This window comes from Sus scrofa, chromosome 6 (assembly GCF_054392235.1).
Source record: "Sus scrofa isolate SSC_HxYL_T2T_F1_AM1 chromosome 6, Sscrofa_HxYL_maternal_Yorkshire_Landrace_v2.0, whole genome shotgun sequence".
Classification (NCBI taxonomy): domain Eukaryota; kingdom Metazoa; phylum Chordata; class Mammalia; order Artiodactyla; family Suidae; genus Sus; species Sus scrofa.
The window spans coordinates 55,344,927-55,369,630 of record NC_139388.1 but is presented as its reverse complement, the minus strand read 5'-3'; the positions used below and the strand labels follow the sequence as shown (position 1 = coordinate 55,369,630).

General features: G+C 57.0%; 1 protein-coding gene across 3 annotated transcripts; it reads right to left on the bottom strand.

Annotated features, from left to right (window-relative positions):
- Positions 1-7,486: 7,486 nt before the first annotated feature.
- Positions 7,487-18,573, bottom strand: BCAM (basal cell adhesion molecule). 3 transcript variants are annotated; one of them, XM_003481884.5, is made up of 15 exons: positions 18,415-18,573; positions 16,517-16,638; positions 15,222-15,450; positions 15,081-15,151; positions 14,505-14,601; positions 14,240-14,422; positions 13,620-13,756; positions 12,992-13,148; positions 10,206-10,321; positions 9,947-10,088; positions 9,654-9,790; positions 9,300-9,444; positions 9,069-9,210; positions 8,039-8,156; positions 7,487-7,946 (listed from the first exon to the last, which is right to left on the bottom strand). In XM_003481884.5, the coding sequence occupies exons 1-15, from the start codon at positions 18,479-18,481 to the stop codon at positions 7,941-7,943; spliced, it is 1,869 nt and encodes a 622-aa protein (XP_003481932.1). In that variant the 5' UTR covers positions 18,482-18,573; the 3' UTR covers positions 7,487-7,940. The 3 variants fall into 3 exon arrangements, with proteins under 3 accessions (XP_003481932.1, XP_013850432.1, XP_084817272.1); XM_013994978.3 differs by lacking the exon at positions 9,654-9,790; XM_084961146.1 differs by lacking the exons at positions 7,487-7,946; positions 8,039-8,156 and having other exon boundaries at positions 9,065-9,210.
- Positions 18,574-24,704: the final 6,131 nt, after the last annotated feature.

Here is a 24,704-nt window from a genome sequence, read left to right as displayed (position 1 = left end):
CCCCGCCCCCCAGCATTCCTCTCCCTCCCCTTCCTGCTCCTCCCCAGGATTCCAAGTTCGCCCTTCCCAGGGTTCTTTGATCACAGCCTCCTTGCCCCAGAATTCTATCTTTGCCCTCTCCCAGCGTTCAAGCTCCGCCCCCTAGCGTTATTGCCACGCCCCTTTACTCAAGGTTGCCCTCGTGCCCCGCCCCCTGTCTAAGGGGCGCTGTAGTCACGCACGCGTCGGAGCTTTCGGCTGTCTCCGCCCCCGTGAGGCTCCGCCTTTCGCGGTGCACCCCGCCCACCCGTTCTCCGCCCCTTCTCGGGAGCTCAGTCCTGGCCTCGGCCCCGCCCCAAAGACTAACCCGTCCCCTTCAGTTTTAGTCCCTGCCTTCTCGTCACACCTGCGTGAGGAGCGTGGGTTCTCATAGGCCCGCCCCCCTGGAACCCCGCCCCCACGCAGAGTCCCCACCCCCTTCCCTGCCTCTCGAATTCCCTAGTTCTCACCCCGTGCCTACTGTCGTTCATATCTGTGCGCATCTCAGCCTGTCCTCGTCGCTTTCTAATCTCTGCTTGGGACTCTAGGAGTCGCTGCATCGTTTCTTTTTAAATTTCTCTTTTAGTGTCTCTTTGTGTCTATTTTTTGCCTTTCTTTTTCCGTCCCTGTTTCTCTATCTCTGGGTTTTTCAGTCTTCACGTTTCGCTGTCACTTTGTGTAGCTGGTCTCTTTCTTTCTGGTGTCTTTCTATTGCTGTTTCTGTGTCACTTGATCCTTGTCTCTTTTCCATCCCTTTGTCTCTGTCTGCGTCTCTGGGTCTCTGTCTTCCTCTATGTGTTCCTATCTGTGTCTCTCTGCCTCTTTCTGTGTCTGTCTCTGTCCTTATGTCTCAATGGGTGTTTCGGTGTCTCTTTCCGTGTCTCTTGTTTCTCTCTGCGTCTCTCTTAACCTCCCTTCCCTCTCCGCATCCCCCAGTCCTCTCGGGTGTCTGGTCCTCACCAGTTCCTTTCCGCGGCCGCCCGCCAGGGGGCAGCACAGACCAGCCCCCCGCATTCCGCTGGCCCTGCCGCCCGGCTAGGGCCTCCAGACACCGTTGGTCCCTCCCCGCGTCCTTGTCCCACTTCTCTTATCTTTCCAGCCTCCTTGCGTCTTTGTTGTCTCTCGCTCTGACTCGGCCCCTTTGTCTCTCCTCAGAGGCTCCCGCTTCTCCCCACCCCCACCTACCTCTTCACATTCTTTGGGCTGCGGAGGTGGCGGGGAGCTGGTGAGGCCACCCAGCGTGTAGGGGTGAGGGGGGGAAGCAGGAGGCCAGAGGGAGGGGATGCCACTGAGCTCCTGAAATCCTTCGGTTCCTGTTCATCTGAATGAAAACTGATCAGCTGGGGGCAGATGCCTGGGAACTTCTTGCTTTACCAAAAGGAACGTCCCCCTCCGAACTTGCCATCCTTTCCACCTGCTGCACACCTGAGCTTTCTTCCCCAGATGGGCAAGATCTTAAGTCGTGGAGACTGTTTCTGATGGGCATTCACATCTTGGTAATAATACTTTTTTTTCTTTTTCCTTTTTGTCTTTTTAAGGCCGCACCCGCAACACATGGAGATTCCCAGGCTAGGGGTCCAATCGGAGCTGTAGTCGCTGGCCTATGCCACAGCCACAGCAATGCCAGGTCCAAGCCGGGCTGCGATCTGCACCAGAGCTCACGGCAACGCCGGACTGAGCGAGGCCAGGGATAAAACCGCGACCTTATGGACGCTAGTCAAGTTTGTTAACCACGGAGCCACGACAGGACCTCCTTTAATAAATGTATTTAGCACTTACTTTGTGCCAGCCGCTGATACAAAGGCTCTAGAAGTATTGTCTCAAATAACCTCCACAGCACTCAATGTGAGGAAACCAAGGCAGAGAGAGATGAAGTGACTTGAACCAAAGTCACAGAGTTTGCTACTTGGCAGTTAATTCTGCACAAGAATCCAATGATGGGAACACCATCAGTGACCCCCATGTCATTGAAAAGTAGTACGCAGAGCACAGAGTGGTTTTTTGCCCCATGCTGCCCGGCAAGCAGGTAGCAGATAATGCGTATCTCAGGCTCAGCACTAGTCTGGTATGAGGCCAGCTAGATAAATACAGAAGTCTCCCTTCATCTGCCATTGCAGCTACCCTGAAGTCAACCACAGTCTGAAATATTTAATGGAAAATTCCAGAAGTAAAAATGCTGAAGCTTTTTTTTTTTTCTTTTTTTAGGGCTGCACCATGGCACATAGATATTCCCAGGCTAGGGGTCGAATTGGAGCTACAGCTGCCTACCATGGCCACACCCACAGCAATGTGGGTTCAGAGCCTCCTCTGTGACCTACACCACAGCTCATGGCAACCCCAGATCCCTGACCCACTGAGCAAGGGCAGGATGGAATCCGAATCTTTGTGGATACTAGTTGGGTTCGTTAACTGCTAAGCCACAATGGGAACTCCAAAACTCATAGGTTTTAAGTCATTCTGAGTAGCATGATAAAATCTCCCTTTGTCTAGTGTATCTCACCTTATATGCTTACCTGCCCCTTGTCACTTAGTAGTGGAATCACAGTGCTTATATCCAAGGAACCCTTACTTTACTTTATAATGTCCTTAAAGCCCAAGAGTAGTGATGTTGGCAATTCTGATACTCTCTTACTGTGCCTCATTTACAAATTAAAGTTTGTGGAGTTCCCGCTGTGGCGCAACGGGATGGGCGGCGTCTTGGGAGAGCTGGGATACAGGTTTGATTGCAGGGCCAGGCACAGTGGGTTAAGGATCCAGTGTTGCCGCAACTGCACCTTAGGTCAAAACGGCAGCTCGGATCTGATCCCCTGGCCTGGGAGCTCCATATAATGGGGGTCAGCCAAAAAAAATAAAAAATAAAAAAAAAAAATAAAAACCCCCCAAACCAAAACAAACAAACAAAATTAAAGTTTGTTATAAGTATGTATGCGTAGGGGAAAAAAAAAACAAAAAACATTGTATATGTAGGGTTTGGTACAATCCATGGTTCCAGGCATCCTGGGGGGTCTTGGAACGTATCCCCCAGAGATAGGGGAGAATTACTGTAGGTGCGTGATAAATTCTCTCCAGAACTCTCTGTCCTTCCCTCCCCAGTCTGGGGCCAGACTAGAGGGCCAGGATCTCTGGAGTTAGTGCCAGATTTGCTACTAACTTGCTTTGTAAAATTCTTCCCCCTCCCCCATTTCTTCCTGGAGCAAAATAACCCATCCCCAGGGAAACTTCTTCTAGGAAGCTCCCCCCTTCCCTGGCCATGTTTAGCACCCACTCTTCTCCTGGCCTGCAAGGAGCGTGCTCAGGGAGTTTTCATTGTGGCTCAGCAGAAACAAATCTGACTAACATCTGTGAGGATGCAGGTTTGATCCCTGGCCTTGCTCAGTGGGTTAAGGATCTGGTGTTGCCGTAAGCTGTAGTGTAGATTGCAGACGCCAGCTCTGATTCGACCCCGAGCCTGAGAACCTCTGTGTGCTGTGGGTGTGGCCCTAAAAAGACAAAGATAAAATAAAATGAAATAAAATAAAAGAGTGTATTCAGCTGTCTCCTGGCTGTTTTGAGCAGAGGTGAGCCCAGGAGGGAAATCCCTGAGGGTGGGAGGCTGGAGTTTCAGGCCCCAGGTCACATGCTTAAGGGGCCGTGGATAAGGCTGAGCGCAATTGTGTGTGTTTGTTGACAAGTGACTGGGTGGGTCTCATACCTGGGGAGTCGATTTCCAGTGTCAAGGAGTCTTGGAGGTGACACTTCACTCAAAAGCCATAACCACCAGGAGGTAGGGGCACAGGGCCAAGGTTTTCCTAATGAAGCTGGGGAGTTGATGCCAAGTATTTTACCTACCCAGTAACCTCTTCTACACTGAGCCTTTATTGGTTCAGAGTGGTGGTGGCCCAGTCCTGGCCAATCAGAGCATTCCATCCCCTGGCCACAGGGATTGGTTCAGGGTTGGGGGTGTGACCACTTCCTGACCAATAAAAATTAGCCCTGAGACTTCTGCTTGAGCTAATAGGAAAGGGACACCCTCTTTTGATGGGGGTTGCTAAATTGGTAGGGTGGAAATCTGGGACTATGGGTGACACCAGAGACAAAAGCCCTGCAGAGTTGAGAAGTGGAAAAAGACTGCTTTCTGGTGAGACCATTTGAGCCCCTGGATCCAACTGTGCCCAAAGGTAATTAGCCTTTGATCTTCCTGGTTATATGAATGAATATTTGTCCCTTTTCACTTACACAAGTTTTTTTTTCCGCTTTTTTTGGGCACACCCACGGCACGTGGAATTTCCTGAGTTAGGGATCGAGCCCAAGCTACAGCAGTGACAACACCAGGTTGTTAACCTGGTAGGTCATTGGGGAACTCCTTACAAAACTTTTTTTTTTTAGGACCACAGTTGCAGCATATGGAAGTTCTAGGGATTGAGTGGGAGCTGTAACTGCCAGCCACAACCATAGCAACACCAGATCTGAGTTGTGCCTGTGACCTACACCACAGCTCATGGCAACGAGGGATCCTTAACCCACTGAGTGAGGCAAGGGATCAAACCCAAATCCTCATGGATACTAGTCCAATTCTTAACTCGCAGAGCCACAACTGGAACTTCCATACACAACTTTTTGACTTCAGTTTTTTGTGTTTTTTTTTTTTGTCTTTTGTCTTTTTGTTGTTGTTGTTGTTGTTGCTACTTCTTGGGCCGCTCCCAGGGCATATGGAGGTTCCCAGGATAGGGGTCTAATCGGAGCTGTAGCCACCGGCCTACGCCAGAGCCACAGCAATGCGGGATCCGAGCCGTGTCTGCAACCTACACCACAGCTCACGGCAACGCCGGATCGTTAACCCACTGAGCGAGGGCAGGGACCGAACCCGCAACCTCATGGTTCCCAGTCGGATTCGTTAACCACTGCGCCACGACGGGAACTCCTGACTTCAGTTTTTTGTCATTTGCAATGAAACATATCTTTATGAGTCCAGAAGAGGCACAAATTCCAGTAGAGTTCCAAGGATAAGAAACGAGGAGTGAACACGTGTCAGAATTCTTCAAGATGTCCAGGCTTTGAAGGATAGGCAAGCCTTGTTACAGGGGTGGTGAGGATGGAGGAGGAAGGACATTCTAGGATGGGGGAAGAGTGAAGTCACAAAGGCAAAAGGTGGGGGCACGTGTGAAAGAGGGAGCAGTGGGTGTATGTCAGGGGCAACATCTTAGTAGGCCAGGCAAAGGGTGGCGCGTGCTCCTGAGAGCAATAGGGAGCCACAGAAGGTTGAAGAGCAAGGGAAGTCTAATCTAAACTTTACTTCTGTAGCTCCAGATCCTGGGGTTTGTTCCTCCCCCTTCCCCCCTCCCCCAGAACCCAGGTGGGAGGAGGGATTAGATTGAGGGGGGAGGAGGGGTCAGATTGAGGGGGGGGCGAAGGCTACCATCTGTATCCAAATTGCCTGGGATGCCATGCAGATGACGGATGTTATGCAAATGTATGCCCTCCTGGGAGGTGGGCCAGGACCCTCCCCTCATCAAGTCGGGGACCAGGTGCTGGGCAGAGCACACCTTCCTCCCTGGGGTCCTCTCTCTGCCCTCCCCTCAGCCATCTGCTCACTCCCTCTCCAGCTCCCCAAATTCCCCTCTCCACCTGTCCCTTTTTTCTCTTTCTTTCTTTCTTTCTTTTTTTTTTTTTTTTTTTTTTTTTGTCTTCTTGTCTTTTTAGGGCCGCAGCCACGGCATATGGAGGTTCCCAGGCTAGGGATCGAATCGGAGCTGTCACCGTCAATGTCTTACACCACAGCCACAGCAATGAAGGATCCTTAATCAACCCACTGGGTGAGGCCATGAGCGAGGCCAGAGATCGAACCTGTGTCCTCATGGTTGCTAGTCCGGTTTGTTAACCACTGAGCCACGACAGGAACTCCATGGGTTTTTTTTCTAAATTAAAGCTTTGTTGGAGTCCCTGCGCTGGCGCAGCAGAAGCGAATCCAATTAGGAACCATGAGGTTTCGGGTTCGATCTCTGGCCTCGCTCAGTGGGTTAAGGATCTGGCATTACTGTGAGCTGTGGTGTAGGTCGCAGACGTGGCTCGGATCTGGTGTGGCTGTGGCGTAGGCTGGCAGCTACAGCACTGATTAGACCCCTAGCCTGGGAACCTCCATATGCCTCGGGAGCGGCCCTAAAAAGAAGACAAAAAGAAAAAAAAGAAAAAATGAAGCTTTTTGACAAAGCTGTGTCCAGTGAGTCTACCGAGGCCATTTTCCAACAGCATTTGCTCACTTCGGGTCTCTGAGCTACACTTGGTAACGCTTGTAATAGTTGAAACGTTTTCATTGTTATTCTCTTTGTGCTGGAGGATCTGTGACCAGTGGTCTTTGACGACACTACTATGACTCACTGAGGCCTCAGATAATTGTTGGCATTTTTAACCAGAAAGTGTTGTTTTTTTTGGCTTGTGAGGGCCACACCAGTGAACATGGAGGTTCCCAGGCTGGGGGTCTATTTGGAGCTATAGCTGACAGCCTACACCACAGCCACAGCAAAGCAGGATCCAAGCCGCATCTGCCACCTACAGCACAGCTCACGGCAATGCCAGATCCTTAAACCACTGAGCAAGGCCAGGGATTGAACCTGCATCCTCATGGATACTATTAGAGTTCATTACCACTGAGCCATGGCAGGAACTCTCTGGCTTTTTTTTTTTTTTTTTTTTTAAGATATAATGCTATTGCACACTTACTATAGTATAAATGTAACTTATATGCACTGGGAAACCAAAAAAGATTCACGGGACTCGCTTTATTGTGATATTCGCTTTATTGCTGTGGTCTGGAATCAACCCAAAATAGGTCCGAGGTATGTCTCTATTTCTCTCCCTGTCTCTTCCCATCTCAGTCTGACTCTGGGCTCCCTCTTATCTCGGAGCTGCCCTCCTCCCTCCCTCCCACGAAGCCTCTCCATCTGCCTCTCCAATCCCTCTGCCTCTGCCTCAGTCTCTCCAGCTGAGCTCACTCTTCTGCCCAGTTTTCTGCTGTTTCTTCTCGGCCCCAGGTCCCTTCGGCGGGGTTCCTCCAGGCCACCCCTCCTCCCCCAGCTGCAGGCACCAGGCTGTCCCCCAGGAGGCAGCTAAAGCCCTGCTTCCATCCACTCCACAGCTCAGAGAAAGCTTTTCCTCTAGAAGCTTCAGGGCCTCCAGGGAGAGAGAGAGAGAGAAAGAGAGAGACAGGGAGGGAGACTGGAACTTTTACTTAGGGGGACAGCACCCCATCCGCCAAGCAGGCACTGGTCCTGGGGGACCAGGCTCAGCTACCTCTGGACCCCCAGCCCCTCTCTCTTCCACCTTCTTCCAGATGAGTCACCCTCTGCTCTCTCTCTCTCTCTCTCATTTCTTTCTCCGTGACATCCGATTTCTCCCAAGGTTCAGCAAGGGGGCAGGAGGGCTGGGGGTGGAGGGACAGAAGGGCATTACCTGTGCCCCCTTCCTCCCCCCGCAGGAGGCTCTGGCTGCAGGATGGTGTCCACGTGACAGATAGCATTTATTCTAGACTCCAGTGTCCACAGATGATGGGGCGGGGGCGGGGGCGGGGCGGGGGTGGGGATCCAGTGTCAGACTCTGCAGCAGGACGTCAGGTGGGGGGAACCAGCGATGGAGGCAGGAGGTAAAAATAGCCCCGGCCAGCCGACCCTCGGAGCTTCGTCCCAGGCCGGGCCTTGGGCTTGGGTCCAGGAGCTATTCTGGGGCCTGGGAGAGTCATACTCCCTGAAGGAAGGTCCCCTCCCTCCCAGCAGAGGCAGGCAAGCGGCTGTGGTCCCTGCCCAGCCTCCAGAGGAAGGAAGGGAGGGCCCGAGAGGGAAGAGGGAAGGCCAGGAAGGCAGGGGCGGGTGGAGGCGCACGCGCAGGACTGGTTTTCTGGTGCCCACGACTCCAGGTCGGGTTCCTTAACTGCTCCTGTGAATGCCTCGGGCTTAGCACTGGGGGGAAGAGGGAGAGTCAGCAGGCCCCTAGAGGCTGTTCTACTCCCAGCAGGTCCCCCTTTCACTGGGGTGCCCAGCGCCTGACCCACCTCATCTCCGAAGCCCCCACTCCCATGCTTGGCTCCTCCAGAGGCACCCCCCATGAGAAGGCCCGTCTGCTCCGGCCCCTCTGACCCCGAGTGGCTCAGTTCTGGCTCCCCAGGAAGCCTGGGGGGGAGAAGGCAACATGTTGGCAGTGGTCCTGGCCATGGGGGGTGGGGACGGGGGGGCGGGGAATGGGGTGCGTTGGCTGGAGATTGACTCGGGGATGGGTGGGAATGGGCTGGGGATGGGGTCGGAGGTGGGAATGGCGCTGGGCCTGTGGTCAAAGATGCTGCTGGGGTTGGAGGTGGTGGTGATGCAGTTGGGGTCGGGTTTGAGGGTCGGCTTGGGGAATGGCTACAGCTGGAGAGTGGCCATGTGGTTGCAGCTGGAGATGAGGTTAGATTGGGGTACGGTTGGAGTTAGGAAGGGAAGCGGGAGTGGGTTTGGAGGGGCCCTGGGGAGGGGGTATGGTTGGAGTTGTGTCTGGTGCTGGTTACGGGCTGGAGTTGAGGATGTGGCTGGGAGAGGGCTTGGGGGTGGGGAGGATGTGGGAGTCTGGGGTGAGGTTAGGGGCCTGGTTGGGGTCAGGGCTGGAGAGGGGAATGATTAGGTGTGGGGGCTGAGGCTGGGGATACGGTTGGGGTTGGGGAGAAGGTTAGATGGGGATGGGGCATGGTTTGGGCTGGGTTGGGGTTGGAGGGGAGGACGAGGTTGGGGACGGAGAGGAGGCTGGGGTGCAGAGGGTGAAATTGGGGGTTGGGATGGGTTGGGGTTGGGAATAGCGGTAGGGATGAGATTGGGGATGGGGTGAAAATGGGCTGGGGGTGGGTTTGGAGCTGGTTACAGATGGGTTGAGGGTGTAGCTGGGATGCCGGTGGGGGAGGGGATGGTTATGAGGGTGGGAGGCTGGAGATGGGATGGCATCTTATTTGGCGATGGAGGCGAGATTGGGGGTGCGGTTGGATCGCGGTTGAGGCTGGGGATGAGGTCAGAGGTGGGTTAGAGAGGTCGATTCCCAGCTTGCAGGCCACTCACGGGGACCCCTTTTCCCCTTGCCGGCAGCAGCGGTGTCCCTTGCGTCTCATGCAGTAGAAAGCAGCAACGACGAGGAGCAGGAGGCCCACGCTGACAGCCACGGCCATGACCGCCACTCCGGCCTGGGAGGTCTGGGGGGCCACTGCGGGGCGGGACAGAGCGGGAGGAGGTCAGCCAGCAGCGCTCCGGCCACCCGCACCGGGGCCTGCTCCCACGGCTGTGCTGGCTCACCGGTGCCGAAGTGGAAGACGTGCCGGTCGTTCCCGTGGGGGTTGGAGGCCTCGCAGGAGACGCCGTCTCGGCTCAAGGCACTGGTCACCTTCAGGGTCAGGGAGCTGCTCACCCAGCCCTGGCCTCCGGGGGCTGGCTCCGCTGGCTGTGGAGGCTCGGGTCAGGCCGGGCTCATGGATCGAGGGCGGCTCAGACCCCCGCTCATGGGCTCAGGGGCCTGGGGTGATGGAGGAGGTGAAGAGGAAGCCGCGGGGAGAACCCAGTGCTTGGACCACTGAGGGGCAGGGGCCCTCGAGGGCTCTGGGGAGGGCGCCTGGGTTTCAGAAGGTTCTGGATGTGGGGGGGGTCCCTTACGCTGCCGCCCAGTTGGCTCCAGCTGAGTTTGGGCTCCGGGTAGCCGCGGGTGCGGCAGATGAGTTTGACCTCATCTCCTTCCCTCCAGCTGCCCTCCGCCTTGGGTTGCACCTCCTCTGCCCTTAACTCTGGTGGCCCTGTGGGTTGGCAGGGGTGGAAGGGGTGAGCCGGAGGCACCAGGGGGAGGGGGAGGAGAGAGGGAAAGAGGAGAGAGCGAAGAGCCAGCGGTGGACCCGGCTCATTTGTCCTGGCTCCCCAGCCCCCCAGCCCCCCCGCTCCCTTTGCCCCCGAACCTTGGACCAGCAGCTTGAAGCTCCGGGTGCGGCTAAGGAGGGGGACCGTGGGCATGGAGGCCTCACACGTGTACGTGCCGGCGGAATCGAAGGTGATGGAGCGGAGAGAGAGCGTGGAGTCATCCCCCAGGGGCACCGAGTCCTGGGTGGGGAGGGGACAGGCCAGTGGCCGGGCTGTGAGAGAAGGGGAGAGGCAGGTGGGAAGCGGGGGTGGGGGTGGGGTTCCCCCGCGCTGGGGGGGGGCTTCTTTCCCCCTCACCTTGGTCCAGCGCAGGGTCGGGGTGGGCAGGCCTCGCACGGAGCAGTTGACGGCTGTGCTGTTGCCCAGGGGTAAGGAAAGCTCCTCCCCAGTGCTGAGCTCCAGGGGGTCCAGGTCTGGAGGGGGGTTACAGACTGTCACCTTCCCCAGAGCCTCACCCCCTTGGTTAGGGGTTCTTCGGGGCTGCTGGGGGTGCGGAAGAAAGGAGCAATCGTCAGCGGAGAAGGCCAAGCTTGCCCATGGCTGCCACCTCTCCACTCTGCCATCCGGGCCCTCGAGCCCAGAGCTAGGACTCTCACTGTAAGACACATGCCCAGGAGTTCCCATCGGGGCTCAGTGGTTAACGAATCTGACTAGGAACCATGAGGTTGTGGGTTCGATCCCTGGCCTTGCTCAGTGGGTTAAGGATCTGGCGTTGCCGTGAGCTGTGGTGTAGGTTGTAGACGTGGCTCGGATCCTGCGTTGCTGTGGCTGTGGCATAGGCCAGCAGCTACAGCTCCGATCAGACCCCTAGCCTGGGAACCTCCATGTGCTGCAGGTGCGGCCCTAGAAAAGACAAAAAAAGAAAACAAACAAACAAATAAATAAATAAATAAATAAGCACATGCCCAGGAGTCCCCTGGTGGCCTAGCAGTTAAAGATCTGGTATTGTCACTGCGGTAGTGTGGGTTCCATCCCTGGCTCAGCAGTAATGAACCCTGCTAGGATCCATGAGGACGTGGGTTCGATCCCTAGCCTTGCTCAGTGGGTTAAGGATCTGGCATTGCTGTGAGCTGTGGTGCAGGTCACAGACTTGGCTCGGATCTGGCGTTAGTGAGGCTGTGGTAGGTGGGCAGCTGTAGCGCCGATTAGACTCCTAGCCTGGGAACTTCCATATGCTGTGGGTGTGGCCCTAACAAAACAAAACAAAAACAAGACAAAAACCAAACCAAAACAAAACAAAAACAACCCACATGCTCTCCTGGACCACTTGCCACTAGAGCTGATGTCTGGGGCCAAGTTTAACGGATACCCTGGGGACGTGAGGTGTCCCTCTCGGACTTACCCCCCAGAGCCCGGCCTTCTCCTCCACTCTACCTGCTCAAATCATCTTTCTCTGCTCTGCCGTCAAAATGGACCCTCCTGCCTCTTTCTATCTCAAACCCCTGGGATTCGACAGCCTCGAATGCAGCCGTCACCTCCTCACTGCTCAGCCCTTGTCGCTGCTTATTATCCTGCGGTGGTTTCCCAGTCTCCTTGGCTTAAAGGCCACATTCCTTGATGGAGCCAAAGGATTCTGCCTGGTTGACTCCGCCCACTGCTTCAATCTCAACCCCCACTCTCCCCCCTTGTCCCAAGCTCCTGATACCTTATTCTCCCCCCATATATATATATATATATATATATATATATATTTTTTTTTTTTTTTTTTGGCCACGTCTGGGGCATGCGGAAGTTCCCTGGGCCAGGGATCGAAACTGCACCACAGCAGTGACAACACCAGATTCTTAACTAGGCCACCAGGGAACTGCCCCCTCCCCTTATATGGTGTTACCCTATTCGCTCACTGTTGTTCTCCAGGATGCCATGTTGGGTCCTGCCTCAGGGCCTTTGCACGTGCTGTTTCCTCTGCCTGGAATGCTCTTCATATTCCTGATTCCATTCTTTGGTTTCCTACTCAAATGTCCCCTTCTCAGAGAGGCCTCTCTGACCTCCTAACATGCATGCACACTCCGATTTCCCCTTCAGCACGGAAGGGTTTATTCCCCCAGCTGTCGAGGAGGATGTCAGCTGTCAGCGCTCAGCTGTCAGGCCTCTCTGGGAACTGCCTGAGCTGCAGAGAGCCCCTCGCTCAAGGTCATACCCTCTCCTTCCCCAGGCAGCTCACATCCAATAAAGGGCTGATGTCGGGGTACAAAGGCTGGTCCCCCTTGCCCCAGCTGGGGATACCCCAGCTTCCAGGCTCCCTTAGACTAAAACTCAACTTGCCCCTCTGCTCAATCCTGCTTCCTTCCCCTCCCCACCCCCCAGGTAGACACAGATCCCATAAATCCCAAGGCGCGCCTCATCAATTTTCGACCCGTAGTCAGAATCTGCTTCCCAGGAACGCAGCCTCTGACATCCCCCCGCTAAAATAATCCTCATTCGCCCGGCCAAGCCCTCATCCCGTTACTCGTGTTAGTCTCTGTAGATGCAGCATCATTGCACAATGTGTCTGGTTCAGCATTTACCATCTCTCTGCCCTACTGGACCCGGAGCTGTGCAGAGGCAGGGACGCTACTGCCTTGTTCACAGAGATGTCCCCAACATCTGACACAGGGTCTAGCCCCGGGGAGGGAGGGGGAGGAATGCCGAGGGGGCACAGAGCCTTTGCACGGGGCCTGGGTGCAGGTGACCTGAGAAGGCTTCTTAGAAGACTGGACCGAGACAGTGATTACAAATGGGCCGTAAAGAGCCTGCGGAGGCATTGTAGGCAACAGGAGAGGAGCGTGGGTTGTGATGGGGAGAATGCTTCAGGGGAGAAGGGTCTGCCAGGTGGCCTTGAGGGCCCTGGTGAGGCATGTAGGTTTTCTCCCAAGAGCACCAGGGAGCCATAGCATTCCCCGAAGTCAGGGGAGGTCAGGTTTGTGCTTTGGAAAGGGCTCTCTGGCTGCCTTGTGTGGGCGACTGGAGGGGGCTGGGGCATCTGGACCAGGGCAGGGGCCATAGAAGTGGAAAGAGAGGGTCGGAGGCAGGGCTGCCCCCAGGGCTGGGGGAGGGCCGGCCAGTGCCAGGGGCCCCCCTCCCTGCTCTCTGGCGGCTCTTACAGGCCACGTGCAGCTCCAGGGTCTTGGAGAGCTCCGCGTCCTCGGCGGCATCGTAGTCCTCCACCCTGCAGCCATAGGTCCCACTCTGGCTCCGCTGTACTCCCTCCAGGGTCAAGTTCCCCTCGAGATTTGTTTTCAGCACATCTTCCTCCTGGTCCTGGGGGACCGGGAATGAGCAATCCGGTTCAGGAGATGCCCTGGGCCAATGGGTCCTGCTAGGTCACGGGTCCCCCAAGTCAGTCATCAGGCAGAGTCAGGATTCTCTCAAATCAGAGGTTGGAGATCCTATGGGCTCCTGGGTCACCAGTCAAGTGCCCTGTTAAGCCAGGGGCCACCGAGTGAAATGTCAAAAATTGGTGCAGGAGTTCCCACTGTGGCTCAGCAGGTTATGAACCCGACTAGTATCCATGAGGATGTGGGTTTGATCCCTGGCCTCGCTTAGTGGATTAAGGATCTGGCGTTGCTGTGGCTGTGGTGTAGGCCAGTAGCTATAGCTCTGATTCAACCCCCAGCCTGGGAACCTCTATATGATGCACATGTGCCCCCCCCCCCCAAATATACATATATAGGTGCAGGTGAGTATATTGCAGAGGTCGGGGCGGGCTGTTCCAGTGATGGGCTGGGGTACCTGAAGGCGGAAAAACGTGTACTCGGGGGTGGGGCTGCCGTCCCCTCGGCAGAAGAGCTGGACAGAGTCGCCCTCGCGTACCCAGCCCGCGGTGGTGGACGGGCTGCCCAACCAGAACTGCACATGCTCCGTGGGATCTAAGGGAAAGGGCAGACTCACGATCAGGGTCAAGTGTAAAAGGCAGGGCTGGACTGAGGGAGAGAGGTCAGCCAAGGAAAAGGCTGCGGTTGCTCAAAGGTGAGAGGTCCTATCTTTCAAGGCTCAGGTTCACACTTATTCTGCAATCAGGGACCATGGGTCGGAAGTTGAGACAAGCCGAGAGTATAGGTCAAGGGTCAGGCGTCATTGCCGCTGAAAGGTCAGTGTGGGATTCAGGGACCCGATTTGGCATGAAAGGGTGGGGCTCAGCGTTTAGTCATGAAACTCCGTGGGGTTCAGGGTACTGCGGGGGATGGGGGGCAGAAGTCAGGACGGGGCTCTTACTACTGTTTGAGGTCAGCGGTCAGAGGCCAGGACACACTTGAGCGTGAGGTGGGGGAGTGGCAGGTGGCTTGGAGGGTCAGGCCTCCGTGAGGCGTGGGGTCCAAGGTCAAGGCAGTCAGGGGCTGCTTAGGACTCACAGTGCAGGGTGAGGCGGAAGGCAGGGCTGTCCAGGCGGCCGTGCCGGCCGGTGGGCAGGCGGTAGTGCACAGAGCAGTGGAAGCTGGCGTCCCGGTCGGCCTTGCGGAGCCGCAGGTAGAGGGTGCTGGTGAGAGACAGCAGGCCCGAGGCCTCACGGACGGTGCGGCTGGTCATGTAGCCCTCTGGGAGGGAGGGAAGGTGGTCAGCGGGCCCGCCGGGCGCCAGCGCAACCCCCCATGTCTAGCTGGGCTCCCGGGCACTCACCGGAGTTCACCTCCAGGGGCACCTCCAGGCGCTGCCCATTCCGATACCACGTGATCTGGGGCACTGGGTTCCCGTTGCGACTGTTGCAGGTGGCGATCTGGGGCAGACACAGGCCTGGCACTGGGCTCGGAGCCAGAACCCTGAAACCTGGGTCCCCCTCAGACACAAGAGTCCAGCTCCCACCCCGATTCCTTTGGACCCGGGTTGGAACTCCCAGGCCCCTGCATCTCATCCCAGCCCATCCCAAACTCTTATTTTCTTTAGGGCCACACCCGCGGCATATGGAGGTTCCTAGGCTAGGGGTGGAATCACAGCTGCAGCTGCCAGCCTACACCACAGTCACAGCAACACAGGATCCGAGCTGCATCTGCGACCTACACCACAGCTCACGGCAATGCCGGATCCTCAACCCACTGAATGAGGCCAGGGATCGAACCTGCATTCTCATGGATACTAGTTGGGTTCGTTTCTGCTGAGCCACAACAGGAACGCCTCCCAACCTTAAGAGGCAGGAGTCCAGGACCGCAGCCCCCTCCTCCCCCAGACCCCCTGGAATCGCGGCATGGCCCGAGGTACCTCCTGGGCAATGTCCTCCATCACAGACAGGGTCCCTTTGTTGGGGGAGACCTCGGTGGCCTCGGGTTTTGCTGTGGGAGAGATGTTACTGTCAGGAGCCCCTTCCTGAGCGAGCCTCCCCCAGACCCTGCAGATACTCACCAAACACGTTGAGCCGTGCGGTGGCCTCGGCGGTCCCCGCTGCCCCGGCCCTGACCACACACACGTAGTCCCGCTCATCGCCCACCTGGGCCTCGGCCAGCACCAGGCGCCCCTGGGAGTCCAGCTGGTAGGGGGGGCTGCGACCCCAGGAGTCGTGCATCTTGTCCTGGAGCTCCGAGCCCTGCAGCTCGGCTGAGGCCAGGCGGTGGCGGACCCCAGTGCGGTCAGCCTGTCGGGGGGCGGGTGCCTCAGCTGGGGGCCCTTCACCCACTCTCCGTCTCCTGTCTCTCCACTTAACTTTCTTTTCCCTTTTTTTTTTCTTCTTTTTTTGTCTTTTTTACAGCCGCACCCATGGCATGTAGAAATTCCCAGGCAGGGAGTTCCTGTTATGGCTCCGAGGTTAACGAACCCGACTAGGAACCATGAGGTTGCAGGTTCAATCCCTGGCCTTGCTCAGTGGATTAAGGATCTGGCGTTGCCGTGAGCTGTGGTGTAGATCGCAGACATGGTTTAGATCCCATGTGGCTGTGGCTGTGGATGTGGCCGGCAGCTGTGGCTCCAATTCAACCCCTAGCCTGGGAACCTCCATATGCCACAGGTATGGCCCTAAAAAGACAAAAAAAAAAAAAAAGTTCCCAGGATAGGAATCAAATCAAAGCTGCAGCTGAGCCTATACCACAGCTCACGGCAATGCCAGATCCTTAACCCACTGAGAGGGGCCAGGGATCAAACCTGCAGCCTCATGGGTCCCAGTCAGGTTCTTAACCTGCTGAACCACAATGGGAACTCCATCCACTTGCGTTTCTTTCTGCTGCTCCGTGGGTCTCTGGCTCCCTCCCTCTCTGCTCCTTCTGCCCTTCTCTCCACTCCTGCCACCCCTGCTCTCTAACTGTTGTCACATTTTCCTGTTTCCCTCTTTCTCCATCTCGCTCACGCTGCTCCCACCTCTGCCTCCCTCTCCGGCCCTGTCTCTCCTGCCTCTTATGTTCTCTTCTATCTCTTTAGTCCCAACCCCAGGGCTCTTGCTTTCTGGGTGTCCGCCTCTAAATGTCCTCTCTCAAGAGCCAGCACTTTGAACAGGGGGTGTGGGGGTGGGGGAGCATCGTTCTAGTCTCAGCTGTGCTTGGGGTCCCCGCAGAGGGCCTCCCCTGTTGGGCCTCCATTTCCCCACCTGTGAAAAGTGGAGCTCCTAGGATCCTGTGGGCTCTGATGAGGGAGCAAAGGATTGTAGTGCCACTGCACCGATTCCCAGGCCCCCCTCTAGCACCCCCCGGCCCTCAGCCCGCAGCACTCACCAGGAACCATTCCAGCACGAAATGGTCATGAGTCCCCAAGGGGGTGCAGTCCAGAGTGACAGGCTCCCCCCTCATCACCTCCACCAGGGGGGGCACGGACAGGCGCACCTCAGCCTCGGCACCTGCGGGTGGGCGACTGAGCTCTCTCCCACTGCCACCAACAGGCAGAGCCCTCCGGACACAGCCCCTCCTCCCTTGGACCCAGGATCCAGGTCCCCAGTCCCTCCTCCCTCAGGCCCAGGAGCCCCAGCCCCTCCTCCCTCGGACCCAGCTCCATCCCTCCCTCATCTTCCACCTCTGTGCATTTTCCCTTCACCTGCAGAACTAAAGGCTCGTCCCTTGGGCCACTCAGGGCCCAGGTGGCCTCCATTCAGTCCTCCTCTTGGGCTAAAATCATGTCTGTTCTTGCTTTTCCCACTAGACCAAAAGCCCCTCAAGGGCAGGGCCAGGGCGGGCTCGTTCCTTTGCCTCCAGCACTTTGCGTAGGGCTGGGCCCTGGGCTGTGGGACAATTGTCTCTCTCCATCTTAGTCACCACCTCGGCGTGTGCGTTCCTCACCCAGGGTCTCCATTTCTCGGTTCCACAGTCTCTGTGTCTCTCATCAGTCCCTGTGTGGCTCAGCCCTGCCCCTGGGTCCCCTCCCTCAGGAACGGGGGCGGGGGGCTGGGGGCTGGGGGCTGGGCTGGAGCTGAGGCAGGATGGGTGTGTGGGCGCGGTGAGGGGGACAGGGCTGGGCAGGTTTCAGGAATGTGGGAGGGACAGGCTGGCTCAGACCTGCCCGAGCCCCCTACCCCTCTAATGCTTTGATAGAGCAGTGCGTCACCTCAGACCAGGATGGGACTGAGGCCCGGGATCCTGGGTCCTGAGAGAGAAGGGAGCCAAGGGCTCTCACTCTGGTGCCAGGATCCTGGCAGACAGAGCCTCTCGAATTAGGAAAGGGAGCTCTTTCACCCTCTGGGCCAGTATCCTGGCCTGAGCTCTGGTTCTTAGACCCTCCTCCACCTCCCCCCACTCTGCCCCCGCCCAGCCCGGCCCGGCTCTGCCCCTGGGGACCCACTATTGGCCATGCTGGTGCCAGAGGCCCGGATTCTCAGGCACCCACCTCTGGCCCGGGCCTGCCCCCTGGGAGGGCGTGTGGGGCCAGGCTGGTGCCCGGGGCTGGGTCTGAGCAGCAGAAAGTGAGGACAGACAGCGAGATCTCTCTCTTCTCCGTTCTCTCATCTCTCTGTCCCTCTGCTGCCAGTCCCCTGGGGGCCTCTTCCTCCTCCACCCTCACACAGGTGTGTGCATTTATCTGGGGCCCCGGGAAGGGGGCACTGTCACTCGGAAACATTTGATTCCGCTGTCACTGCCCAGAGCCAGGACTCCAGCCCTTTCCGATGGCGGAGGGGGCCAGGGAGGCAGGTCCTTTAGAGTCTGGGCTCTGAATCCAGATGGGGGGGAACCCCTCAAATGCATGTGACTTGCTAGTTTCTAGCCACAGGGTCCCTGACTCTCTCAAAACTTGACAACTTTTGAGCGGAGAGCCCTGTTTTGGTTGGAAAGCTGCTCCAGCCACTGGAGGCCTGGGCCTCTGGATCTGAGGGAGGAGGGCCTGGGTGGGCAGGGTGTGGGGGTGGGGGGCAGATCCCAGGGTCTGAGGGAGGAAGGAGCGGAGAGCCCCGCACTCCTGGGTCCCGAATTCTCAAGTCTCTAATCCATAGCTGACTGTCCCTAGCCCTCTGCCCGGTTGTACCCAGGTCTCTCACAGGGAGGGGTACCCCATGCTCCCATCTCCCTCCTCCCTGGGGTCCCCAAGTTGGGATTTCTAGGGTCCGTGAAAGACCCTTTCCTCTTCCCTTCCCAGGGCCCCCAGGGGCCACCCCCCAGCGGCGTCCTGCTCTCAGCCCGAGTCATACCTGGGTGCGCCCCCAGCAGGAGCGCGAGCACCAGCAGCCGCGGGGCCCGGGCGTCCGGGGGCTCCATGTTCAAGGCGGCGGCGGTGGTGGCGGCGGCGGCGGCGGCGGCGGCGGCGGCAGCAACTGAGCCCGGGCTGGGGCTCCCGGCGGCCGCGGGTCTGGAGGAAGGAGGCCCCGCCCCAGGCAGCCCCGCCCCGCCCCGCCCACCCGGCCCCCCTCGTCCTCCCTCGTCCCCCCGCCCCAAACCCGGGCGCCTGGCCAGGACCTCCCACTGCCCGGAGCCGACCTCCCAGCGCTCGGCCGCCGGGGAACGGGGATCCCTCCGCCCCCAGGCCCCGGGATGTCAGGCTCCGGCTGACCAGCGCCCGCAGCGGGTGGCCTGATCGACCAGTCCAGCCGGTGTCCTGAGCTGAGCGGGGACCTCACTGGAGAACAGCGGACTCTCTCCTCATTCTGAGCAGACGACTCGTTCCCACTATGGCCAGTGGCCTGGGCTCGCCCCGGTCCAGGACCAGTGGCCTGCACTGGCCTCGCCCCATACAACCAGCAATCCCCAGCCTGACCAGTGGCCTAGAACAGCTTCTCCCAGTACACCCTGTGCGGCCTCCCCAGTGGCTGGTGCTCTGGGCTGCTTTGCTGTCTGACCAGTGGCCTGGAACCCACCAGTTCGGTCTCCAGGGGAATCTACCCGTCTTCCACACCCCGGGTCTGCCCAGGCCTCTGTGAGGGTGGCAGGGCTGGGGCTGTGGGGTGCTCTTGCCTCCGCTCTCTTCCCCAGGGCCCTCCCTCTCTTTCCTCCATCCAGGGAATCCCAGGAATGCCACCCCCCCTTCCTCCCTTTCTCTCCCCTTGCCTCCCTCCCAACCTTGGGGGGAAGGGGAGGAGAATCAGGCTGGCAGGAGCAGGTGAATGGGGGAGGGGAGCAGGCCAGGGCACCAGAGGGAAGGGAGGAGGCCCCCCCCCCCCAACCTCTGCCGTGGCCATGGGTCAGATGGAAGGGTCAGATGGAAAGGTCAGACTTGGATCACAGATCAGACGGTCCAAGGCTCCTCACAGGCCAGACCTGATTGGGACAAAATCCCCAGATGCTGGCAGGGGTGGGGTGGGGTTGGGGGAGAGATGTCACTGGTTACCCTGGAGAAGCTAGCCCTCAACACTGGTCAGGATGGGAGCAGCTGGTCCTTTGGGGAGAGCTTCCCCTGGCCTCTGCTCAGACAGGGGTGGGGGTCAGTGGTAAGACACCGGGGAAGGCTTAGGTTACAGGTTGGCCTGGGAGTTATCGGTCAGACTGGTTAAGACTACTTTGTCCATACAGAAGGGCAATTGTTATAGCGGGAAAAGTGATCTCTTAGTATGAGGTGCACTACCCCCTCCACCAGGAAGCCCTCCTTGGTTCCCCTAAGCTGGGTCAGCAGCCCCCTCTGGGCTCTGTCCACTACGGATCGTCCCTCTGGGGATGGGTCTGCCTCCCCCACTGAACCGTGAGTCGTTAAGGGCTGGGAGTTTCCATTGTGGCTCAGCAGTAACAAACCCTTCCACGAGGATGCAGGTTCCATCCCTGGCCTCGCTCAGTGGGTTAAGGATTCAGTGTTGCCGTGAGCTGTGGTGTAGGTCTCAGATGCTGCTCCTGCTAGGATCTGGCCTGGCTGTGGCTGTGTCTGGCAGCTGTAGCTCCGATTCAAGCCCTAGCCTGGCAACTTCCATATGCCGCAGGTGCGGCCCTAGGGGAAAAAAAAAAAAGAAAGATGGTATATGATGGTGGTTGTCCCATTATGGGTGATGGCTTCCATGGCTTGGTTAAAGTGAATCATGGAATCCCAGACTCACCGACTCACCAAGTCAGTGTGGCTCCAAAAAGACAAAAAAAAAAAAAAAAAAAAAGGAAAGAAAAAAGAAAAGGGTAGGGTCAGGGCTGTTTCCGTCATGGTTGTGTCTGCAGCACTGCCCAGCACAGGCCAGACACAAAGCAAGGTTTGCAAGGCACCAGCCCAGGGGGAGGGGAGGGTTTGCAAGGCACCAGCCCAGGGGTATTCAGATCCTTGCAAATCCTACCCAGACTGCTCTGTGCAAACTTGTGGACCCAGCTTACACACAGTGACTGCAGGCACCATGGCTCCTCTGGCCCCTCTGGCCCCCAGCTCATGCACCCACTGCTTGGGCTGATGGGCCCCCTCTCAACAGCACCTCCTTTCCACCTTCCTCAAGCCCCAACGAGCTGAGGTTCTAGGTGAGGGAGGATTACCTGAGTGTGCGAAGAAGGGAAGTGATAAATACCAGCGCGGCTCCTCGGTTCCTCGCAGACTTGCAGAAACTAGCACTGAAATATCATCAGACTTTGTCCCCTACAATTTATTGCTACAAAACAGCCGGAGGGATCCCATTAAAATGTGAGTCAGCCCCTGTCACTCTTCTGCTCAGAACCTGTCCGTGGCTCCCCTCACTCAGACGAAAAGCTGCAGTTGCCTGCATGGTGCACAAGGTCCCGGATATGGTTTCATTACCTCCCCGACCCCCCCCCATTTCCCCCTCCTTTCCTATCTCCTGCCACTTTGGTCTCTTTGCTTCCATGTGCATCCTCCAACACCAGGCATGTTCCAGCCTTAGGGCCTTTGCACGTGCTTTTCCTGCTGCTGGGCCATTCTTTCCTGCAACAGCTCCCCTTCTCACTTGCTGCACAGCACCCCTTGCTAGCTCAGCCAGACTACTTCCTCTATCTCATTTTTTAGTGTCTCGCTCAGAACAAAAGCATCAAGAGAACAAAAACTCTGTTTTGTTCACCGCTGTCTCCCCAGTGCCTAGAACAGTGCTTGGCATGAGGAGAAGCTAAGTATCTATGGAATCAATGTATTTTCCAGGGCCATCCTTGCTGTCGCCTATGTAGATACTGATACATTTTAATGAACAAGCATTATCTTTTTTGTTTTGCTGTCCCAGGGCGTGTGGAGTTCCCAGGCCAGGGATCAGATCCAAGCTGCAGCTGTGACCTCTGTGGCAATGCTGGATTCTTTAACTCATTGTGCTGAGCTGGGGATCGGACCTGTGTCCCAGTGCTCCATCGTGCCATAGTGGGAACTTGGCCCAATCTTTTCTTTTCTTTTTTTTTAGTTTAGGCATATGGAAGTTCCCAGGCTAGGGGTCCAATAGGTGCTGCAGCTGCCGGTCTACACCACAGCCATAGCCACAGCAACTTGGGATCCGAGCCATGTCTGCGATCTACACCGAGGCTCGTGACAATGCAACACTGGATCCTTAACCCACTGAGCAGGGCCAGGGATAGAACCCACATCCTCATGGATACCAGTTGGGCTGCTAACTTGCTGAGCCACAATGGGAACTCCCTGCCCAGTCTTTTCTTTATCCCATTATCTTACATACATTGTGGGACCATTTACTCTAAAACTACTTCATAGCTTGGGGAATATGGAGGTTGTGATGTATTTGGCGGGGGGAATATCTGTCCCCCGTTGATTCCAGAGGTGCATTTGGAAAATATAATGACTCAAAATTTGTGTTGTCTGGGGGCAGTGTGATGCCTTTCTAGTTGTGCAAGAGTTAGTTGTGCAGGGAGAGCATGGATAAGAACTTGTGGGGGAAGAGAATGTAAGTACAGAGTGAAGGCTACATACTGAGGTCGACCATTCAAAAGGGTGGATTGGGAGTTCCTGTCATGGCACAGTGGTTAACGAATCCGACTAGGAACCATGAGGTTGCGGGTTCGATCCCTGGCCTCGCTCAGTGGGTTAAGGATCCGGCGTTGCCGTGAGCTGTGGTGTAGGTTGCAGATTCCGGCTCGGATCCCGCATTGCTGTGGCTCTGGTGTAGGCTGGCAGCAACAGCTCCGATCGGACCCCTAGCCTGGGACCCCCTTCCCCCCCACATGCTGCGGGAGCGGCCCTAGAAAAGGCAAAAAGACAAAAAAAGGGTGGATTGTAGCGGACTTTGGGGGAGGGTTAGCTAGCATCTGCACCCCCTCCCCCCACTTAAAAAAAGTCCCTTCCACCTGAAAGCCTCTTGCCCTTTGTTGAACCCAGTAAGGACAGGTGCTTTCCCATCTCTGTTGTCCCTCAGGTAACCTGCGTTTGGTGAGTCTTGCTACACATCCTGCTATACTGAGGAATCAGGGGCTAACAGTGCTAAAGAAGAAACACAGGCTGACTAGCCTATGCCGGCCATGGTGGCTGGGACATTTCAAAGATGGCGGCAATGGGAGTTCCCATGTGGCTCCGTGGGTTAAGAACTTGAGTGGTATCATCCATGAGGATACAGGTTTGATCCCTGGCCTCACTCAGTGGTTAAGGATCAGGCGTTGCCATGAGCTCTGGCGTAGGTTGCAGACATGGCTCAGATTCCATGTTGCTGTGGCTGTGGTGCAGACCAGCAGCTGCAGCTCCGATTCAACCCCTAGCCTGGGAACCTCCATAGGCCACAGGTGTGGCCCCCAGAAGACAAAAAACAAAGATGGTGGTAACAATAGCTCCCGCCCCACACGCTCCTCTGCTGTCAGCTTGACGATCTTTCCACTGGGAGGTGGGGTCCAAGCCCCCTCCTAGAATCTGTGCTGTTTTGTGACTCACATGTAACTATTAGAATGTGGCAGAAATGGAGTTCCTGTTGTGGCTCAAGGGGAACAGATCTGACCAGTATCCATAAGGACGCAGGTTTGATCCCTGGCCTCCCTCAGTGGGTTAAGGATGCAGCATTGCCATGAGCTGTGGTGTGGGTCGCAGATGTGGCTGGGATCTGGCGTTGCTGTGGCTGTGGTGTAGACCGGCAGCTGCAGCTCTGATTCAACCCCTAGGCTGGGAACCTCCATATGCCGCGGGTGTGGCCCTAAAAAGACAGAAAAAAAAAAAAAGTGGCAGAAGTGATACACCCTAGGACTCCCAAGATTAGGCAGGAAGAGCCACGGAGCTTCTGCCTGGCTCACTGGAATACTCTCCATGAAGCCTTCGGCCACCATAAAGCAGTCTGACTACCTGGAGGCAGCCTTGCTGTGGGAAAGTGCAAACTAGCAAGCGTGGAGCCCCCAAGGGTGAGGCCTGGGACTGCAGAGGCGGATGCTGTTTCCCCCCCCCTGCCCGCCCCCCCCCCGATACCCTGCTCCAAGCCCCTGAGCCCAAACCACCCAACTGAGTCCTTCCCCAAATCCTGGCCCAAGGCCGCTGAGAGCCATGAGAACGCTATCGCTGTGGTTCGCAAGTTCTGGTGCAATCCGTCCCACCCAGTGGCTAGAAGGCACAGCCTGTTTCTGGGGCAGCAGAGGCAGCGAGAGGACCAGGGGCCAGTGGTCGTCGGGCACCAGGGTCGCCTCGCCAGCCCTGGGCTGTGGTGTGATGGTGGCTGGGCTCTGATTGGAGGCCAGCTGCCCATCTTGTTCTTGATCCCGTTCCAGTCCTGCTTCTCTCATCACTCCTGGGAATCTCTGATGGATCCAGGTCCTCAATCGATTTCCTTTCTGCCCCTGAGGAGGCTTCTGTTGCTTGGAACTCAATCTGTGACGCATGCTCTGTTTACACTGAGACACCATTTCCTCATCTTTTCAGACTCATCTTCCATGTCCCCTCCTCCTGGAAGCCCTCCCTGACCTCCCCGGCTGGGTCAGCCATCTGTTCCTGGCTCCTCATCCCCCTGGTCTGCCCCCTATCCCCTCAATCTCAGCTCTGCCCACTCTGGGTCATCACTCTCTGGGGACGGGTCTGTCTCCCTCACTGGACTGTGAGTGCCAGGAGGCCAGCAGTCAGTGCCACATGCCCAGCACTACCCGGCCTGGGGCTGGCCTTGAGGCAGGGGCTTGGGAGATGCCAGCTGGTTTAAACTCAGGCAGAGGGAGGCTTGGGTCCCCTTGAGATGAGTGGTGAGGTCGGGAGATGCTTCTGCTGCTGTGCTGGGAGAAGGATCCAAAGAGGAACAGAGGGAAGAGAGAGGGATGAGGACGGACCAGGGCAAGACTGGGTGTGTAACTGTCACAGAAATGTGGGGTCTTTTTGAGGAGGGGACTTTGAACTTGTATACCTGGCTCTGGGTCCAGGAATTTTTTTGCTATGATAGGGAAAGGGAGTTGGATGCCTGATGCTCTGAGAACTTGGGACTCTGGATTCCTAGGTCCTGGAGAGTGGGACTCCCGGAGGGGAGGCTGGAGGCCAGACCCCTGGTCCTCCGGGAAAGTGGGAGGTGAGGAGTGTAGACTCCTGAGTCTGGGAGAGCAGGGGTTTTGGGGGGTCTAGAATCCTAGATCCAGAAATGCTGGGTCATCCCCCACCCCCACCCATCCTGTTTTCAGAACCCCGGAC

Excerpts from the sequence above, each read along its gene's own strand:
- BCAM (XM_003481884.5), bottom strand. The coding sequence starts at position 18,481 with ATGGAGCCCCCGGACGCCCGGGCCCCGCGGCTGCTGGTGCTCGCGCTC. Across the intron at positions 16,639-18,414 it reads CCTGCTGGGGGCGCACCCAG|GTGCCGAGGCTGAGGTGCGC; the intron begins GTATGACTCGGG and ends GCCCACCCGCAG. Across the intron at positions 8,157-9,068 it reads CAAGGGGAAAAGGGGTCCCC|GCTTCCTGGGGAGCCAGAAC; the intron begins GTGAGTGGCCTG and ends TCTCCCCCCCAG.